Source organism: Uranotaenia lowii, chromosome 1, assembly GCF_029784155.1.
Source record: "Uranotaenia lowii strain MFRU-FL chromosome 1, ASM2978415v1, whole genome shotgun sequence".
Taxonomy (NCBI): domain Eukaryota; kingdom Metazoa; phylum Arthropoda; class Insecta; order Diptera; family Culicidae; genus Uranotaenia; species Uranotaenia lowii.
The window spans coordinates 110,797,664-110,820,206 of NC_073691.1; the positions used below are offsets into that span (position 1 = coordinate 110,797,664).

The 22,543-nt window shown below is 35.4% G+C and overlaps 1 protein-coding gene and 1 long non-coding RNA gene across 3 annotated transcripts in view; both read left to right on the forward strand.

Annotated features, from left to right (window-relative positions):
* Positions 1–22,543, forward strand: part of LOC129738694 (sodium-dependent nutrient amino acid transporter 1) — an 87,399-nt gene that overhangs the window by 34,946 nt on the left and 29,910 nt on the right. For both annotated transcript variants that reach the window (XM_055729950.1, XM_055729949.1), the window contains exons 7-9: positions 11,329–11,518; positions 20,328–20,395; positions 20,457–20,565. In XM_055729950.1, coding sequence (XP_055585925.1) covers positions 11,329–11,518; positions 20,328–20,395; positions 20,457–20,565 — 367 coding nt within the window. The remainder of the gene's footprint in view (positions 1–11,328; positions 11,519–20,327; positions 20,396–20,456; positions 20,566–22,543) is intronic.
* On the forward strand, positions 6,393–7,479 carry LOC129738701 (uncharacterized). The gene is made up of 3 exons (XR_008735605.1): positions 6,393–6,582; positions 6,650–6,854; positions 6,916–7,479. It is a non-coding gene; the product is annotated as an uncharacterized LOC129738701 (long non-coding RNA).

Genomic DNA, 22,543 nt, shown 5'->3' on the forward strand with positions numbered 1-22,543 from the left:
CAACCTTTTTTTATTTATCAGCTTCAAAACTTTAACGAAATTTGAGCGACTCAATACGCCTGATCATGCAAGAATTTGCCAGAGCAAATTAAAGCCTAATTAAATCATTGTTTTATGCAAAACAAGTGCTTTTCAGCATCAAACAAGTTTTATTCAAGATCACTAAATAAGAAAATAAAATGTTAAACCTTCGCACTGGTCGGTAGATTGATGAGAGAAATCTGACGCTTGAAAGATTTTTTTTTTATTTTTATTCAGTCTTCCTCCCCCAGTTATAAACAACTTTTGCTAAGCAAAAAACTTCATCGTTGAGGATAAATTTTTGACCGTTTTTTCATAAATTGCATAACAACAGGGGCTAAGGAACATCACTTTCAGCAGTTTTTCGGTTTTAATACATGTCACACTTCAACCATGTTTAACTTAATTTGGATACATTTTAGACTGACTCAAGGCTACATTTATTTATAATTCTTGTAAAATTGTTTCACAAACAACTGAGATTATTTTAATTTTCGAAGCGTGCTCGTGGTCATCTGCATGTGGTTGCAGATCAGGCGCGGATCTAGAGATTGCTCCTAGGGGGGGGTGATATAGTAAATTTTCAAAAAATGTGACCAAAATTTTTTGAGTGATTGGTAAAAATAAACACTGTGACAGGAAAAATGTTGATGATAAAGATAAAGAGAAGTCAGCAGCATGTAAATAATGTTAAAGAAAATTTAAAAACAAAAGTTTGTTCGTAGAATTCTGTACATCTGTTTGTGGCTGGCTTAGCCATAGGCATAACGCAGACAAATGTTTTTTTACTGGTATGAAGATGAATTTACGTTTATTTTGTCAGCGGGGATATGGAATAACCGTTTGTATATTTTTTTCAGATTAGAAATCCATAAGTAGTTTAATTTTGAAAATCGTACTTTATTTATTTTCAGTAAAAAATAAATCTGTTGGTATGATTTAATTTTACTCAAATGAGCATTTCTGGCATTATTAACTCCACCAGTGAGGTTGACTACAAAGAGCGGATAGACTTCACAAAAATAACCTTATTCAGTTTTCAAAAAAACTAGCCAACTTTTGAATGTTTCCAAATGCTTTGCACTTGCGTATCGCTTATTTTCAGCACTTCGACTTTTCAAATGCTTGGAGTATGGAAACGAAAATTGTGGGGGAGGTACCAAGTGTCTAGTTAAAATGTTAAGCTTTGTGATATCGTCAATAAATGAGATAGGTTAAGGATGAGTCTTTTAAACTGCACTTATATCTATTTTATAGACTAATGGGTCTGCAACAGATGCGAACGTCTGATCATTCTGGAGGTCAGATTTGCTAGAAGAACTGGAAAACATTTCGATGCTTTTATGGTTCAGAATATTACTTTTAGACAGGGCCGTAGGAAGAACCACCATGTGGAAGCGGGAGCGGGGGTGTTTGGCGACAGATTTGAAAACAATGCATGTTTGTTTTTTAACGGCAAATCCGTCCAAGCTTTTAATGACAAACGAGCTTTATTCGATACCCAGGCAAAGAATAAAATTCGTTTGTCGTTAAAAGCTTGGACTGATTTGCCGTAAAAAACAAACATATTTATGAAAATATGCCCTATAATAAAACGGTTAGCTTCATGTGTACAATGAAAGCTTTAGTTACAATGTAAAACTTATTTTTAGATATGGTTGAAATATTTGAAATATTTCTTGAATCTGGTAGATTTTGAGCATCGAATAAGTTTATTTCTGACAAAAGAATTCACATCGATAAAAATGCATCAAACTTTCAAAGATAAAAGATTAAAAATTTGTTGCTTGCTTGATCCAAATCGAAAATTTTAATTTAAAATTTGGCTTTTGAGAAGACTGTGATAAATAGTATACAATACATTAAGAAAATATGGAATTCCCTGCAGATTTTTTACTTTACTTTTTAGTCTTTTTATCAGTTAATATTTTATTGATAAAAAACAGCTCCATAAGTAAAATTATGTGGATAATTTGATTTTGCATTATACGAAAATTGTGAAATTAACTCGAAATCTACTTTAAATTTGAAATTTTCAACTAAGTTGTGACATTAATTCAAAAAATTGCATATGCATATGAATTTTGAATCTTAAATTCAATATTCGAATAATAAATCTATTTCCGAATTTCAACATTATTTCTTAAATGTAAAAACGTGATTTCTAAATCTAAATTTGTTTCGTAGCCTCCAATCATAAATTCAAATTCTGATATCTTGAGGATTCGATCTGAGCTCACTTCTTCAATTATTTATTCTGAATCCGATAATTGAATCTGAATTGAAAAACGAAATTTTGAATGATAACCATAAATTTGTTTGATACCCTTTTTATTTTCCATCTAAGAAACACTTTCTTTGAATCAAGCACCAAAAAATTCAAAAAATTTTCATAGCAATGAGAGTGAAATTCAGAAGTTTCACTCCAATTTGCACAAAAATCTGCTGTCAGCAGAGTGAGGTGCAAGCTTTATCCTTTCCGCACGCCCGACGCCCGACGCGCATAACTCAAGAATATTTTAAGTCGCTTTTGAATTCTTATGCACGCGTAAAAATGGTAAAGTCAATGTTAAGATATTTTGACACATGGAAAAGTTATATTTCATCTAAACGGCGTTAAAAAATTATGAACATTTTACTGATGATTTATTTTTTCCGCTTGCGGGGGGTGATCACCCCCCTCACGAGGGTTGGATGCTGAGGAGGGGACGAAACGCAGCCGAAATTTGACAGCTGGCTGTTTGGCTGGCTGGGATGCCAGGTGCTCTGATTTTTTGTAAAACACGAAGTTTTGCCAATCATGCTAAGACTAAGACAAAGATTTCGTCTTGAATTTTGCAAATATAATTCATAGAATCGAAAAAAATCTTCCGATCTTCATCGAGATGAAGAAGTTGCTTCAGGAGGACCCCCGTCTATTGCCATCGCTGCTCCAGAAGATCGAATCGAGTAATCCGGATCTGATGGGTATCATTTGGGAAAACCAGATAAAGTTTTTGGCACTTTTGAACGAGGGAACCGATGAGCTGAAGGGTAGTGGAAGGGGCGGCGTCAGCGGTGGCAGTGACGTAGCGCATGATGTAGCCTCGATTGCCGCTTCGTTGGTGAACACCCTGAGTCCGACCTTGATGCCAAGGATCGGACAAGGAACATCCGGTTTAGGATTTTTGTTGTTTGGTCCACCCTTAAAAGATCCCTCCCATTATCACGATTTATCACAGCTATTTCGGAGCGTCCGAAAAGTGCGGAGTGTATTGTAATTTAAGATACAGTGTTTCGAATAAAATGAATTCATTGAATACTCAAATCATTTCTTTGTTTCCAGAAGAGTAATTTAAATAAAATAAAATAAACTAAAACACAATTTGGTTTTCAATCTTTTGATCTTTGGTCTACGATAAGCTTGTGCACAGACATACATAGACTTTCTTTTCGAATTTCTCTGATTTTTTATCTCAAACACCTGGCGTCCCTGGACCCCCTTTTTCGTAAACACTTAAGCCAGCTGTCAAAACTTTTTTCAATATGGCTGAACGTGCGATTTGGCATGTGAGACCATCATGCACTATACCTAGCGTTTATCAACTTCAATTTTGCTCTCGATATGTTGTGCATTCCGATTCAAATTTATCGTCTCTTGTTATGTTAAGGATAAGTTCTCGCTCCCGGACGAGAGAAAATTTCTCATTATTTTGCATGGAGTTAAGGGCGCGGGCGGAGGGTCAGAATCAGGGCTCGGAATCGTCGAAAGGAAAGAATAAAATTGAAATTTCTTTTCACATATTCGTGTCAACAATAAACACCAACAATTTGCTGGCACCCAAGAAGGACACCAACAATTGCTTGATGCACAAAGTGCCGAGCCGACACAACCGGTAGACACACCAACAAAAAATACCAACAATTGCACGGGGCGCACATCAAGAGATCTGATGCCCACTAGAGTGAATTTCGAACGAGTTATCTTAAAGGGATAAGAAGTCATCACTTTCTCATATTTATCGCTAAGTGTTACACTAAGGTTGCCAGATTGCCCGGTTATATCCGGGTTTACGTCTCGGTGGTCGAGTGGTTAGCGTGGTAAGACGGTAATCGCTAGCCCCCTGATGGCATGGGTTCGATTCCCATCTCGGTACTGGGTGTTAAATGTTAATCTTAAGTTGTCCACGTCATTTATTCAGTCTTTAAATCCTAAATCGGCTAAGACGGTGTATGTCTTTTTTTTGCCCGAAATTCAATATAAAATTTGAGAAAAGTCCGGTCCGGCCCGGTTGCCCGGATTTTGCCCGAGTTTATTCTCATTCTCAAATCCAACTCATTAACAAATTCTATTGAAAAAACCTTTTATTCATGCGCCCAAAATGAAATTTCTCGAGCAAGTTTCATAATAATTATCATGAAAGATGTTTCGAAAGGCTAAAATACGATATTCAATCTGCTGGTAAATTTAAATGAATGAATTGTTTTTTTTTTCAATTTTTTTTTGTTTTTAATTTTTGATGAGTAATTCCTAGGTTTTGGCCAAATTTGCCCGGATATTGCCGGGATTTTGGTCGACAGTTTTGACATCATATGCCCGGATTTTGCCTGGTTTTTAGATTAAATAGCCCGGATTATCCGGCACGGATACGTGCTGAAAAAATTCTGCAACCTTATGATACACAAGTAATAAACCAGTTATCATTATCAGATCTGCTCAATTTGCTTCCCTGCAGATTTTACATTGATTTGACAGGTCGCACAAATGTACGAGTTCGCACAAATTTCGCAGTCATGAGTGCGCAGTCCAATGCACTGCGAATAATACAAGTTGCAACAAGTTATTTTTTTAGCATATTTTTACAACTACATTTGAAAGAATGCTTTCCGAAATTCGAATATTTTGCAATTTGCAGAAATACTGCTAAATTTCCAAAGAAAAACTGTCTCTTAGTCTAATTGCCTAATTGCCACACAGGTTATTTCAAAAATGCGACTGTAGGGGAGAATGGGGATACTTGATCCCCTTTTCTTATTTTTATCATATCTTTTCGGAAAAGTTTAGCAACTAGCGGTCTTTCACATTTTCTGACAGCGTATTTTTTCAAGTTTATATGCTCCAAAAGTTGGAACGATACATGAGCCCATAAATAAACTAGAAGCATTATCGTGGAAGTTAAAAAAAATGCGATATTGTTTCAATTAAGGGAGACTTGATCCTTTATTAAAGGAGACTTGACCTTCATTCCGGGGGCCCTAGTCTCTGGAAACATCAAACAAAATCTCAAAAAAGAATGTTAATTGACTATTTTGGTCATGTTTTTTTTTCACATTCCACAATTCATAAATGTCAGAAGAAGAAAATTCCAAAATTTTGTCTGAACCCTAGTATCATTGCATACTTTAAGGCGCTATTTTCTAACAGACAATTATTGCATAAATACAAATTATTGGATAAATAATCGTAATCTTGTAATCAGCAATGATAACGATCTATTTAGAAGAAAAAAATACCTTTTTGAACTCTAGGGATCAATTGAACCCACAAGAAGAATTTAGAAAAAAAAATTCTGAAAAATGTTGAGAGTTTATCATTGTTCTGAAAATATGGTATTATGAAGTTCTTATCACACTCTAACGATTTATGTATTGGAATAGACATTTTTGTTTTAATTTTTCCATGTCAGAAACATTTTGAAGTGATGAAAAAAGATCTTCAAGTCGCATTTTGTAAAATTTTTAAAACAAAGTTCAATAACTCTAAACAATATTTTGTTATAAATTGTAGAGCTTATAGCATAGTTGTTGAGCTTATAGCATAGTCATTCCAGTTTCGAGATATAGCTCAACAATCAAGTATCCCCAGGGATAAAGTATCCTCATACTCCCCTATACTTATTTGAACAATAAGACCCCTCAATTTTTCAAAAATTGTAATTTTGTGTCTAATCTCATACATATTGTTCGAAATTCCATAACTATGGCTCTGTCGATTGAGGTTAAGCGCAATGTTATACCTTTTTCTCTACCTATCTTGGCGATAGATGGCCTAAGGAAAATGAACAGTAAATAACGTAAACAATGCTTGTGTGCTACATTGAAATCGCCTACTGGACTAAAAAAAGAATAACAAACCTGCAAATGACAGAAATCTCGCTAGTAAAAAGTGTCGCTAGTAAAACTGTCGCTATTCGGATTGGTGCTATATACATAATATATTGCAACAAATTGGCGGTATTTGAATAACCTAAAACTTCATGTTTTTTGAATGAATGGCGCTTGTTTTTACAATTTTTTTTCTCAATGTACACGCTCATTTTTTTATAACCATTTTCGAGTTTTTTTCAACCGTTTTTTGGGTTTCCTTTGAAAACTTTGATAATTGTTGTTTTTTAACCAGAATGAACTATTGAATTTTAACCATTTTTAAAGTTCTTGTTGAAAACCAAAATAATGGTTGAAAATTCCAGTACAAACAAAAATTATTCGGTTGTTATGAGCGTTCCGCCATTGTTTTTTTCGATTCTCTAGTTGAATAATTTTACGCTGCTATAAAACCTGAAAAGCGATCACCACGAGCAGGTAATTTACATTTTTTTTACATTGTTGTGCCCCATCCATTCGTGATATTTATCATCCGTATTTTCAGTACCGATGATAACAATCCCTTGGACAATTCCGGCGATTGGAGGAAACAGTCGGACTTCATGGTGGAAGCGACGTCCTGAGATCGCACCAAGTAACAAGAGAACGGTGAGCCGATCGACGATAAGATGTTTCATCTTTTCCAAGCATATCCGCAATCAACAATGAGTGAGTTGTTGGTTCCAATAACCTTCCGGACCACGGAGCAGGTAGACATTTTCAAAACACTGATTTTAACACGTAATTTAGTAATTTTTTTTATTATTCCAGAAAAAATAAACAAAACTATCAGAACTACGCAAATGCTATTTATTTGATCGAAAAGATTGTTATTCAGGCCAAAATTTATTAAGGAAAGTTTTTAAAAAGTGACTGCATATTATAGATAGAATTGTGGAAAAAAATAGTTCTGCAAGCGGGGCTCCAACATGTCTCGGGCTCCAAGGAACCGTCTTTAAAAACCGAGCTCTAGACAAAACATAGTGGACATTTTTCAATTTGCCCCATTGAATTCCACCAAATGGCTATAGGGATCATGCGATGTCGGTTCCGAGTCGAGTTTCCACTTGTTTCATTCTCAATGCTCCGTTAGCCCCAGCATGTTGTCCAGCCTTCCGGACTCTGGAACTCGAGAATAGTAGTAATAATTTCATGCAGGCACGCAACTTGGCTTGTTTAAAATATCAACAAGTTTCCTATCTAAGTTTTCGTTAAGGAGAAATGATTTATGTTATAGCTTTTAACTAAATACAATAAAGAAACTATTCACGTCTAACGGCATATCTACTTTAGCCTTCAGTTTTTGTATTAAATTCGGAAATCTTTCATTTTACTGCAATGAAACGAAACCTGCTTGATTTTGTAGGAAAACGGTTATTTTATAACCGTTTTTCTGTTTCAACAAACGGTTGAAAAATAACCATAATCCAAATTCTCGGTAGAATCTCATTTTATGAGTTTTCACTGAAAACTCATAAAACGACTTGATCCACAAAACTTCGATTATGGTTATTTTTCAAGCATTAATGGTTCAATATGGCCGAGCGTGTACTCTTTTTGGCGATGCAGGATACGGTAACCGTAGACTAGTAGCCCTCTGACCTTCTTGGCTCTCGATTTTTTCGATGCTTGAACCAGCGTTTTGTCAACTGCGCGCCTGTTTTACAGTATTCTGGCATAATAAGAAACGTTTTTATCTACCCAAAATGTGTTTGCTTAAACGTTTTCAGCAGGTTTTTAATGTTCTCAGGCCGCTACGGAAAATCGGATACTTCAGAAGCGGATTCTTCTTACCGTGTTCATGATGAATAATATTATGGGTACACACTAGACTAGTTCACTTTTCAGCTTTTTTCGCAGATCAAAGCCGGACTTATATGGGTTGTTCCTCATGCATTTTCAACTATTTCTGCCAATTTTGAGATCATTTGAACTAACCTCTGTTCTGCGCAATGAGTTTTTGTGAAAAAAGACCATTTTTCTTGAAAATATTCTCATGAGAGTTTTAGCAAGCCACTGTTATTATAATACGGTAATTTTATGTTGCATGGTGGTTGATATTATAACCATTTTTATGAATCTGTTATAGATAATCGTTCAAAACAAACCGAAAAAATTTAAAAAATCATAAACTACCAACTTGTACAGAAATTTTACTTACAAGTTGAGAGTTAAAAATCTGTAGTAAATCAGAAAAAAAAATTGTTTCACAAAATCTTTTTTTGTAAAGCTAGCCCTTTTTATTACCTTTCTATTGATGTAATAAATATACAAATTGGTTGTATAGCGGTCAAGTTATTTAAAGATGTTTGCAACAAATTTGATTGGATAAAATATTTTTCATTCAAGTTTGCTCCACACCAACTTGTGCACAAGAAAGGATATTTTATTCAATCTAGTACCCCATGACGGGGCCAGGAGTTAAAAAAAAAGCGCGCGCTTTGATCAAGTTGTAAGCAAGTCCTCTTGATGCCACGTTTTTCATGTTGCATGAAGCTAAAACTTGAATAGGAACACAACTATGGTTTAAAAATTGATGCATGAATATTTGAATAACTTTGCTCCTATTCTTGCGATAATTACATTTTTAGCATCAAATGAATGGTAATAAACAGGGCTTTCTTAATAAAAAAAAGTTTTTGTGGAACATATTTTTTTCTGATTTACTACAGATTTTTAACTCTCAACTTGTAAGTAAAATTTCTGTACAAGTTGGTAGTTTATGATTTTTTTAAATTTTTTCGGTTTGTTTTGAACGATTATCTAGAACAGATTCATAAAAATGGTTATAATATCAACCACCATGCATCATAAAATTATCGTTTAATATTAACAGTGGCTTGCTAGAACTCTCATGAGAATATTTTCAAGAAAAATGGTCTTTTTTCACAAAAACTCATTGCGCAGAACAGAGTTTAGTTCAAATGATCTCAAATTTGGCAGAAATACTTGAAAATGCATGAGGAACAACCCATATGAGTCCGGCTTTGATCTGCGAAAAAAACCGAAAAGTGAACTAGTCTAGTACACACTTAACCTTTTCTCCTGTGTCGTGACGATTTTCAACAGCTGAAATTACAGGACAAATCTCGGGACAGAAAAAGTGCTCAGGAAAACGACTGTCAAATTGACATGAAGGTTCGAAGCCGTGTTTTCCTGTAATTTGCAGGACTTTTGAAGTTTGCCTGTGCGTTCGAAACGGCTTTCCCCTGGGATTTTTATTAAAAATTTAGCCATCATTACCCCTGCTTCCAATTTCTTTTTATATAATTAAGATGAAAGCCAATGCACTGTTTGAATAAACACACACAATTGTTTAACAAAAAAATGAAATTTATTTTCAAGTATTTTAACATTTCTTTACATTTTGAATTATTTTCACAATGCGACACACATTGGCAACCACAACATAACACACGCACCAGCGGGACACTTTCTCTGTAAATAAAAAAAAAAAGTAGGGGAGAGTGGGGATACTTGATCCCCTTTTCTTATTTTCACCATATTTTTTGGAAAAATTTAGCAACTCGCCGTCTTTTACATTTTCTGACAGCTTGTAACTTCAAGTTTCTATGCTCCATAAATTAGAACGATACTTGAACCAGTTGATGAACTAGAAGCATTTTCGTGGGAGTAAAAAAATTGCGATTTTTCTGAAGTTAGGGGAGACTTGATTCCCTATTAAAGGAGACTTCATCTTTTATTCAGGAAGCCCTAATCCTTGTATAAAAATCAAACAAAACCCTAAGATAGAATGTTAATTGACTATTTTGGTCATGTTTGTTCTCATTTCACAATTTATAGCAGACATAAGAAGAAAATTCTATAACTTTGTCTCAACGCTAATAACATTGCATACTTAAAGGCGCTATTTTTTTATAATTAAGAGAAAATTAATTATTTTTGCTGTTTTCTTCAGACATTGTTTGATAAAAATTAGTTTTTGGATAAATATTTGTAATTTCGTAATCAGCAATCATAACGACCAATTCATAAGAAGAATATGCCGTTTGGAAATCCCCCTTCCATTCAATTGTACTCAACTCAAGGGGATCAATTGTACCCATGATTAACATTTTTGAAAACTTTTTCTGAAAAAAGTTGAGAGTTTTCCATTGCTTTGAAAATATGGCATTATGAGGTTCATTTTACGCTCGAACGATTGATACATTGGAACAAATATTTTTTTCATAATTTTCCCATGTAAGGAACATTTTAAAGTGTTGAAAAAAGATCTTCAAGTTACATTTTGTGAAATTTTTCAAACAAAGTTCAATTACTCAAACAATTATTTTGCTAAAAAATTTTAAACTACAAGCATTGTTATTTGGCTCATTTTGGCACACTTTTCTAGAACATTTGATCTTTGTAAGACATTCCAGTTTCGAGATATAGCTAAGGAATCAAGTATCTCCAGGGATCAAGTATCCTCATTCTCCCCTATTGTTTTAATATTCACTAAAACGCCGGCTGGCACTGAAACCTACCCTTGGCCGTATGAACCTAATATTCAAGATTTTGCGTTCCGGGGCAATTGTCAGCAAGTTGATTAACCAAATGCCAAACCGGAGGAAGGAATCTTGCGCAACAGAAAACGGTTGACAGCTGAAGTTCCCCGTGATACAGGAAGATTGTTGCATCTGTGGAAATTTCGTCCTAGATTTCAGGAGAAGTGGAGCTTCTCGAGATTCAGGAGTGTTCCCATATAAATCTCGTGTAAGTTCAGCAACTTCCTGTGGTTCGGAAAGCCATTATCCCGAGGAGAAAATTGCATTCTTTGTGTGTACATTTCGAGAGTTTGCCAATTTGTAACACACAGACGATAATTGACAATATGGGCAATGCAGTAGTTTTAATTCAAATAAACAGAATTTTCTTCTTTTATGGTCCTTTTATCAAACTAATTTTCAACGTACATTGGAAAATAATGGGAAATAGTGTTCAAACAATGTTTTATACGATAGTTACAGGTTCCAATGCCTCGAGAAACGCAGCGATACAGGTAATAAAACTACCTCTTAATACATTGCATTTTAAAAGGCTTGCAGCATTGCTTTTTTAATAAGTTTCGTACAGTTTTATTAATGTTAATTAAGTTGTTAGATAGTTTTATCATAGATTGTTAAAATGCTCAGTCGGCTAGCTTATACTTCAATCATTATAATGTGTTCCAATATATTTCAGAGATGCAATGATCGTGACAACCATCGATACCTTCACAAGTCTTCTGGGTGGAATGACCATATTCAGCATTCTCGGTAATCTAGCTCACAATTTGGGTATCGATGATATATCGAAGGTGGTCAAGAGTGGCACTGGGTTGGCGTTCATTTCATATCCCGATGCAATTGCTAAGTTTGACGTCGTACCACAGGTGAGTTGTAAACGTTTCAAAAAGCATCAATGGTGAACTTCGAAATTTGAATAGCGATTTGAGTAAATATTGTCAATTGCTTGAATTTCAAGATTTTTGCCAGAATTTGATTTGATACATGAAAATCTCGCACTCACTTTTACCATCGCATCTCATACAACGATGTGAAAAAAGTTGAAAAGGGACTGTAAGAGAAAAAATTATTTCAGAATGCGATCTAAAATATTCCATTCCAAATATAAATTCCCAAGTAACTACCGTAAAACGGAGTAACTTTGATCACCGGGGAAACTTTGACCAACAATAAATTTTTGCACATTATAATCAAGAACGTAGTCTATAGTTTGAATTATTGAAAACTGTTTCCTACATTTGAAAGCCTATTTATTGAGTATCAAATAGGCAAAATTTGGTATGAATTTGAAATTATTTTCTGTTATTTAAAATGTAATTTCAAAGTCCAAAAATATCTTTGTTTTCTAAGGCTCGCAAACAAACAGCTCCCAAGTAACAATTTAGGTTTTCTAAGGGACTCCATACCAACTACAAATTTAAGCTGTAAAACCGCGTCCGGTTATGTAAGGATCAATAAAACTGTATTACAACGCTTAGTAGCACAAAAAGGCCCTTCTGCAGTAGGTTCTGTAAAGCAAATTATAAAACCTTGACATGCCAAATCAAATTTATAATTCTTTATAAATTCCGCTTATAAAACCTTATAATTATATTATTTTCATCTACAAATAGTTTTGCTCCTTAATAAGGATCCTGGTGATCAATTTTAAAACAAATGAATCTCGTCCGAAACAAATATAAAAATAAAATGATACACAAAGCTTATCTTGTTTATCATCATTTTAATCAGTAAATCAATGTTATTTTCTCATTCTGAATTTCGTTACCATTTGTTTATTCACTTGCGTTTTCAAATTTACGGCAAATATGTATGAGAAAATTTGAGAAAATTAAGGGCCAGCTAAAATTCGTTCTTTTAGAGGATAATAATCCGATAAATAAAAAGAATATCGTTTCCAACTTTTGAAACTTTTCTGCGGTTGGTAAACAATTTTTCTACATTGTATCAGCCATAATGATGTAAAAGCTTATTAAAAACATGAACAAGATAAGTTTTACTTTCTAGAATAGAAAGACATCGTTTATACATTCATCATTATTTGTCGTAAAAATGGCGCTAACATTCAAAATTAATTTTTTTTGTTTCGATTATAGTCGTTTTACTATCTTTATGGCATTCGCGACTTTATCAACGTTGCAGTTGGCGGATCGTTATTGAAAAACTATCCGGTACAACTGTGTTTGATGTTTACTTTGGGCTCGAACTCACGGACATCGGCTCAGGAGACAACAGACTTGCCAACTGAGCTATATCACAAGCCCTATACAAAATTAATAAAAATCTTTATAGTGCAATTAAAAAACGATTTTGTTTTCTTAAATAACTTATCGGACTAATACATTTTTACATAACTTTTAAGTTTCAATAAAGTATGTGAAATTCGAAAAAGAAGCTTGGATGCCGATTCTACACCCAAAATTCAGCCTCTGTGCCAATGGCGTGTAGTCAATTACATAGCATCATTGGTACAAGAAGATAACGCGACCGGTGCTGATTCGATTTGCTCCCACTGGCATTAATCTCCCAAGTTAACCGAATTGCGTATGTCTGAAAGAAACAAAATTAAAACGTTTGCACGTCCCTCCCTATCGCATCACAAGACGAAGAAGGATGGAAATAAATACCGACCAACACCAGGCATCCAGCGAACCGAGCACTGTGCGTGTGAATGTAGCAAAAGCAACAACAAAAATATCCTTCTAATTCAATCCACCGGCACCGGCAAACCACGGCTAAGCTGTGTGTGTGTATGCAGTAAAAGCAACAACAAAAACATTCCTTCAATTCACCGGCAAACAATCACCGGCCAAGCTGCCCGGCCAGATCCCTGCAACGTTACACGATTTGTCTATGTATCGTGTGACCAACATCTTTTAAATATGCACAGTAAACGAAAATTACCGAGTTTGGTAATTTTTTTACCGAAATCCTAACATGTGTAAATCGTTAAACTGTTCGGTAATTTTTTCGGTAAAAAATAAACGAACATCGGTAAATGAAGAATCGATTTACCGATGTTCGTTTATTTTTTACCGAAAAAATTACCGAACAGTTTAACGATTTTCACATGTTAGGATTTCGGTAAAAAAATTACCGAACTCGGTAATTTTCGTTTACTGTGTGTGCTCGTGAATCACGTTTTTAAGCTTTTTTTCCTCAGATTTAAGCTTTTTTTGCCTTGAGAGCATAGGAGACGAAAGTTTAAATCTGATGAAAAAAGCTTAAATCTGTCAAAACGAGGGGAAAAAAAGGGGAAATCTGAGAGATGTGCTCCACACAGTTTGAATAACATTGCCGGGAAGTGTGCCCGGCTTTAGCAGCTGTGTATATGTAGCGTGTGTATGTAATAGCCACTTCCCGGCAATGTTATTCAAACCGTGTGGAGCACATCTCTCAGATTTCCCCTTTTTTTCCCCTCGTTTTGACAGATTTAAGCTTTTTTCATCAGATTTAAACTTTCGTCTCCTATGCTCTCAAGGCAAAAAAAGCTTAAATCTGAGGAAAAAAAGCTTAAAAACGAGATTCACGAGCACATATTTAAAAGATGTTGGTCACACGATACATAGACAAATCGTGTAACGTTGCAGGGATCTGGTAATAGCAGGCAGTAAGCAAACACAGTTCTCATTCAATGGGCTACTGGTACTGAATATATCACCCCTAGGGTCATCTTTGAATGGTATTCTGGTCGACGATGCAGCCATCCTAAAAGCGACAGCTAAGCTAAAAAATTCATCTTCTACGGGCCCGGACGGTATACCAGCTACCTTTCTGAAGCGTTTTATGCCATCTTTGCTGACACCTATCAGGCATATCTTTCAATCATCGCTGGACAGCGGAATCTTTCCTTCATTGTGGAAAGAAGCTCACATGTTTCCTGTCCACAAAAAGGGAGATAAGAGAGACGTGAGCAACTATCGTGGAATCTCCGCTCTATGCGCGATCGCCAAATTGTTTGAACTAGTTGTTTTGGATCCCATCTTCTCATTTTGCAAGCATCACTTCTCCAACGATCAGCACGGGTTCATGCCTAAAAGATCCACGACTACAAACCTACTGAGCTTTACATCGTTCGTGCAGGACAGCTTTGCCAAGAAAAGTCAAACAGACGCCATTTACACAGATCTCTCTGCTGCATTCGATAAGGTGAACCACGAAATTGCAATCGCAAAGCTCGAACGTTTAGGCTTCTGTGGTTCCCTACTGGATTGGTTCCGGAGTTACTTAATGGGACGAAAGTTATCCGTTCGCACTGGTGAATCCTTTTCTAGGCAGTTCGTTGCTTCTTCAGGAGTGCCTCAAGGAAGTCATTTGGGACCGATCATTTTCGTGATCTATTTTAATGATGTACTCTCGCTCCTCGGTGGCACAAAGCTCGCTTATGCCGATGACCTGAAACTTTTTCACACTATAAACGGCCAAGACGACATCAACTTCCTCCAACAGCAATTCACTGCTTTTGCTCACTGGTGCGAAATCAACTGCTTGCCCTTGAACCGCAGTAAATGCTCGGTAATATCGTTTACCCGTAAGCGGCATCCTCTTCATGCAGAGTACATCCTCGGAGACCAAACCATCATCCGGGTGGACCATATCAACGATCTGGGCGTTATTCTCGACCGAAGGCTGGAGTTCAAGATTCATACGAACTATGTTGTCGACAAAGCTTCTCGAAGCCTTGGATTCTTGTTTCGTATGGCCAAAGATTTCAAAGACGTTTACTGCCTGAAAAGTCTTTATTGTTGCATAGTTCGTTCTATTCTCGAGTACGCTTCAGCTGTTTGGTGCCCTTTCTACCAGAAGGCGTTTCTTGCGGTACGCTCTACGACACTTAAACTGGCAGGATCCGTTTCGTTTACCAAGCTATGAAAGCCGCTGCCGTCTCATAGGCTTAGATACGCTTCAAGCACGCCGAAATGCTACACGTGCTCTAGTTGTAGCGGACCTTCTAACATCTAGAATCGACTGCCCCGAACTGTTGGAGGCCATACCTCTCAGCGTACGACCCCGAGGATTACGAAACCAGAACCTGCAGCTCTACGTTCCGATTCGCCTGAACAATTATGGGGCTAACAGCGCTTTCATCGGCATTCTAAAAACTTTTAATCGGTTTTCCGAACATTTCGACTTCGACGTCTCAAGGAACGTATTCCGAAGGAAAATTTTAAGTGTATGAAGTATTGTGTAGTCTTATGTTGATATTAATTTTAATTTGTTAGTTAGTAATCATTAGGATCAATATGTGATCCGTTGATGTTTTAATCAATAAACAATAAACAATGGGTTTCCCGTTTCCTCCACTCCCGTTCCCTTTCCCGTTTCCATCAAAAGACAAAGGAATGCATTGAAAGGAGCCCAAACGCCGGGAAGCCGCCGTTCTGCGTTTTTTTGTGATTGATCGGTGACAGAAATCCTATGACAAATATCCCTCGTCCTGCATGAAGCTCGAATAGTACACTGGTTAAGATGTCGGACTGGTATGACGATTCGAATGGTGATTTGAGTTCGAATCTCCCCACGGCGCTGTGGTTATTATTTTTATTTTCTTGTTTCTGGGATGGATTATCCAATAGGAACGAAATCCCATAAAATGTTTTTCTTGTTTCGCTTGAATGTAATGGTCATGCATAATTTTGGTTGGAAGCCGAGTCCTTATGCCAGTTACGGTTTTTCAAACATACCGTCTTCGGCACAGTGCACTTTTCATAGCATTATCGGCACAGAGATTTGCTAAAAAGGCATTGGATTTCTGTTACCTCTTCTATGGGTGTATAAATCGGTAAAGTTTTATAGTATTCTGTGAGACTTTCCTAAAAAACTGCTTTAGGCTTGTTGCGTTTTTAAGGCATTTTGATAAATCTTTTAAACACAAAAAGTGTTGAGGCTTTCTCGAAAATTTTCTTATAAGACTATTACAAATGTACATATGTACCTTATAAAACCTTTCCGATTCAAATAATGTTGGCAGTGAAGGAATGGATTAATCAATTAAAAAATTTAGGAGCACTTGTTTAGAACTTTTATTGAATAGGAAATTATTTCACAATGCTAAATAAGTTTTTTTTCTTAAAATACACTTAACAGATCAATTTTCAGTTAATATCTTAAAAGAAATTAAATTTATTGAGGCTCATTGCAAAAAAAATAATTGCACCTGAGATTCCACAACAACACTACGCTCTCTCAGCAGGTAATCAAATATGCGAAGTGATGAATTTCATCCTTTGTAAAATAATTGAACACAACTTTTCAAATTATTAAAAGATAACTTAATTCACTTATAAAATCACAATGTTTTGATGCTCTTGAGAGACAACTTTTTTCATCTATTTTTACTTCTTCGTTTTATGTTGATGGCCAGAGATCTATTTTTACTTAAACTTCAATTATTGCGGATCAAGACCAATTTCGGTGAGCTGTACACTTCCAGTGGATAATTAATCCTGAGCAGCATTCTATTCCATTTTTCTGACCAGTGACGTTGTTGTTGTTCCTGGCAAACGCGAAAACAATTATTTCTCCTTTCGCTGTCGACAAACATCTTATTGTTGACATCAGTGTTCCGAAAATCAATCAAAACAAACACTCAGGATACGTTTCTTATTTGAAACATTCTGATAGTATAATAGGAAGGCGCCTCTCGCAACTGCTTCGCCCGACTGGTATGCAATCTCGAACAGCGTTCCACTCAGCAATGCCAACCGAGTCGCACCATTCAGAATCATCGGTTTTGCAAACATCGCATATCGGAGATGAGTGAGATACAAACTGATCCATTCTGAATGTCACTCACTCAGTATCCGCCTAGCTTATTTGAAATTGAATACACAGCGGAAGTGACCATCTTTCCCTCACAAACACAACTACAATTGGATTTTATTCTTACTGATGTAAAAACACGCTGTAAAATCAAATAAATTTATTAATTGGCTATGTTTAAAATCAAATAATATTTGCTAATGATCGGTTGAATGTATCACTCACTCACTGCCTGAACCATTCACTCCTGATCCTAGACGAACATGATTCGCCGTATGCATCGCTCTTTGGTGAGATTCCAATTTGATGATGGTGCTGTACTGTTTTGACAGAAAGCATCATGCGAGGTGATCTGTATTTTAGCGATGAATAGAACGAACAATGATCGGATAGGTCCAATAGCAATCAATAACAAAACCCGATCGCTGTACGTTCAGTTGCGAAGTGCAATCAGGAACATTCATTGAAAATGAGTGATATTCGGAACACTGGTTGACATTTTGATCGATAACTGCATAACTTTGTTTCATAAACCCTTTATTTGGCGAAATACCCCTTACAAGTTTATTTTGGCCTATAGAGGGATTTGTTTCATATAAGCGGTTTAAAGAGGCCACAATCAGTCATTAAGAAACATTTATAAAACCGAAGCTTCTTGTAAAGACCATTTAAGAACACGAGTGCTAGAAAATTATTGAAAAAGTCTTTTATAGATCAAAACAGGTCTGTACCTAGTTGTTTCATGACTTTTTCAAATGGTTCATATACCTTAAAAAGGTATAAAAATGTTTTATAGCTTGCACAAGGAGTCAAATAAAAAAACAATCAGATAAATTTATTGCTGTTTCAAAGATTGACTTTAAAAGGCGCTTTTAGCTATCCTGGCGATAAGTTGTGAATAGGTTTTCAATGAATACATTTTAAAATAGTAAACGGTATTATAGATCACTTATAAAACTCCTTGCAAAAATTATAAGACCTATTCTACTTTTGTGTGTTACTTGGGCGCTCTCCTCATGATACCAAAAAGCATTTAGAAGCAAACGGGTTGTTGAAAGTAAAAGAACAACTTTTTTTTTGTATATGTATATTTAAAGTGCTATTTTTATAGTCATTAGGTGATGAATTTTCTATATTTAAAAAATAAGGACATTTTCCAAGAGTAAGCCCGTATTTTACAAATGGATAGGAACCCAATCAAATGATTAACTCTGAAGAAAAAAATAAAATGGAGATAGTGGGAGGACCTACAGGAATGTGTAAAGGTAAAATTTCATTTGTATTTTGTTATTCAAACTATTCAACGAATAAGAAAACGTTAAAAAGCAAGGTTAAGTTTATAAACTAGCATTTATAATATTTACAAAGGTGTTTTGTATCCTTTATGATCAAGAAAACACGTAAAAACCTGACCAATGTTACACCAAAGCATCAAAACAGAAACAAAATAGATTTTTAAATCAAATTTAAAGTAGTCCAATAAATTTCTGCAACCATGTTTTACGTTCATAGGAGTCCGGTACTGGTTTTAAAAATATGAAACATGCCACATTCCCCTTAATAGAAAAAATAATCGAAAAATATTGAAAAAAGTGATAAATATTACCCCGGATTACGGTACCTACTTTATTTAAATTGCCATTTTCTGTGCGTTCGGTAACCTATTTATTTTGGCATTATCATGACAATAAATTATTATTTAAAGCTGTGTGCTTCTAAAAATATGTTTATAAGTGGCGAACGCAAGTTTAGTTTCTTGGTTTCAATTTTTTCTACCAAAAATCAACTTTCGTATGCACCGTTACTATCTTTTATGAACTGCGCTGATGCACCTATTTAGACCGCCTTCCAAGTAATTTGCGCGCAGTAAAATCTGCTTACTGGCGCATACGTAGACAATGAACCCCATTCCGATATGCTTCACATGTTTGGATGGAATTGAATTAGAAATAACTGCCCCTGGTGTGTCAAAAAGAATAATCGATGATTTCCAAATCTTCAGCTAATGTATCATCAGTCAAAAAAATTCCCGAATAAGGCATGATTATTTTGTACCACCCGCAGTAGCTTCAAGCAAAAGGAAAATACGTTCGTTCAAAATCAACTCAGCCCGAGCGAATCTCGGCTACAGTCGGACGGAGTAAGTAGTACTGTCATGCGAAATTCAACGCATTGAAAACTGTCACGAAGATTTTCCCAAAACTGTCACGAAGCTTAAAAAAATTTCATACCCACGAACAAACTCTCGCATGAGGTAAAATAAGCCATCGCTGTACATCGCACGACCGCTCCTTTTAAAACTGTCGGGGAAGAAATATTCGGGAAGCTTTCATCGAGGTGCATGTGCGACATTCGCAAGAATACTGTCGTTCGCCAGTACTTTTCGGAAGCCTGATTCTATGTCTCAAGACCTGCTGGACCGATTTCTGGAGTCATAGAATTACCAAAAGTGCTATGTTCAATTTTGTAAAATGGAGTTTTATTAATAAAATCATAACATTTGAGTTATGTTTCTAAAACTAGTATATTCGCGGCAAGCGAAAAAAACGAGATATCTCGTATTTGGTCCGCAATGTGTAAATCTCTTTGGTTTGAATTTCATAATTATTTTAGTTCAAAACAACAACGGTTGTGCCGTTTAGAAATGTGATTCGAGAATCGGAAGCAAGTAACGTCAGGTTTGAAAAACAGCCATCGATTGTCTATGTGTGCGTCAGAACGAAAATTTAAAAACGTGGAAATTATTTGCACAGGAGTCTAAATGGATAAAATATCCGCAAATAATGTTTGACTTAATATGTTGAATTTTCTTTTGGTCCAAGCCAATCTAAAGATTCTTTTTGATTCAACTTCTGTCAACATTTGAATAATGTTTGATATTTAATTCTGATTTGTATCTTCCTCCATTTGCAGCTTTTTTCGGTTTTATTCTTCTTCATGATGTGCGTCCTAGGGATTGGCTCTGCAGTAGCTCTTTTCGGGTCAGTAAAGCGATTTGTTTGTAACGTTTCGATTTTCAATTAACCTATGCTTTTTACGCAGTGCTATTTCGACGGCCGTAATGGATTCAACGACCAAGTTCAAATTCTGGCAAGTGGCACTTGCGTTGGCCATCGTGGGATATTGCGCTGGATTGGTGTATATTACTCCTGTAAGTATTGTTTCATAATAATTTTTGTCTGATGAATGAGCAATGATAAAACAAATTATCGGAAATATAAGCATATACAGTTGCGTTCAAAAAAGAATAAATTCGCGCAGAGCAGCGCACAAACATTCAAAATTGTCAGGCTGCCATTTCTCTCACAGTTAATATTTTTCCTTTAAACTTTTACACAAGCTAGTAAAACCTAAAAACTCTTTGTTAATTGAGTTTTGAACATTCGGTGCGCACTAGAAAGAGAGATACAGCTATTCTAGTGAAACTATGAACAATTGAGATTGCCTCACAAAATTAGCTGTAATTCTTTCAAATTTTATGTTTTATACACAAAACTTTGTGAGATTGTGTAAAAAAGTACATTCATCAGGCCAATTTTATTAAAATCGAGCCTTTTCCCTTCGTATTTGATTTTTTTTTCAAAGTTACAGCTAATTTTGTGAGATTTATGATTAATTTTCCCCACTTTTACTCAATGAGCCAAGAGTTTAGCTTGTGTGAAATTTCCATGAAAACATATCAACTGTGAGAGAAATGGCAGTCCGCCAAATTTAAAAATTTGTGCGCTTTTCTGTGCGAATTCATTCTATTTTTTAACGCAACTGTACCTACATACATAAGTAAAGGTAGAACACTTTTGTAAATTGTATATATAAACCTGTCCGCGAGTTCAAGCCCAAGAGTAAACATCGAACGCAGTTGTACCGGATAGTTTTTCAATAACGATCCGCCAACTGCAACGTTGATAGAGTCGCGAATGCCATAATGATGGTAAAACGACTATAATCGAAACAAAAAAAAAATATATATAAACCTGGAGCCGCTTAACTGGTGCCAAATCTATAATGGGCTAAGTTGATGTTACCACCAAAATCAAAGTGATCTGAACCCTCATCCGCATTAGAGTGTCATTTTGGCACTATTGCAAGCTTGAAAACTTTTAACTTTTTTCTGAAGTTTCAAAATACAAAATTTTTTTTCGGGGACCCCAAATGACTTCATAAGTTCTTTAATATTGTATCTTTACTTTTTTATGGACGAATCCTAGAAGCCTGGACAAAAAACTCCCTTTTCCGACTTAGAGTGTCAATTTGACACTCCAAAAGTAAAATCTATCTAAGTCGTTTGAATTATAATTAACTTCATATAAAACTTATAACAATAGAAACCTCGTAATGTCAGTAAAATGTGCTTAGAACATTATACATAGAGATCTAAAGCTACTAATTTTCTCGTTATTCAGCATAGAAAAAAATCGAAAAAACATGCTGTAGTGAGTAAGGCATGGAAGCGTAAATATGAATAATTGAAGAGTATTTAAAAAGTTAGATTCGTCAATTTTAAGATTTAGTTTTGTACAATCTGCTATAACTTCCAAAGTTTCAAAAGCTCGCCAACACGAAAACTAGTAAATTTAAAGGAAATTTCTCTCCGTGCAAGAGGACTCTTCAATGATTGTTTGATGATTGGTATGATTGGTATTGTGATGTATGCGTGAAAACTAATCAATTATGTATTTCTCGGAATGGTCATTCTGTATTCCAATCTTAGAGAAGATGGTCGCGTTTTGTGAGTGGTTAGGCGTCGCGTTTACCACACATGCCTCAGGAAAACTGCTGTAGTTCATATATTACAAAATATTTGCCTTATGCATATGAAAGCTGAAGTTAATGCCTACATCATGAAGCCAAGAAATTTTTTTTTAATGAAAGGGTCACAAAAAGTTCAAAAAAGTGTTCTGAAAAACCTACTTTTCATTCGATTGCTTGTAAATACTGTTTGAGCGATGGTAGATTCTTTGAAAAAATGTGACTACAAAATTTATCGAAATTCTAACATTTTGCTGTCTTTAGATTTTCGATGGAACAAAAATTGAATTTACTGCAATTTTTCAAAGTTCACTACTTTGCGCGATCTTTTTACAAATTGAAATTTCATCTATTTTTGTGGTCCACCGTCAGGTTGTAGG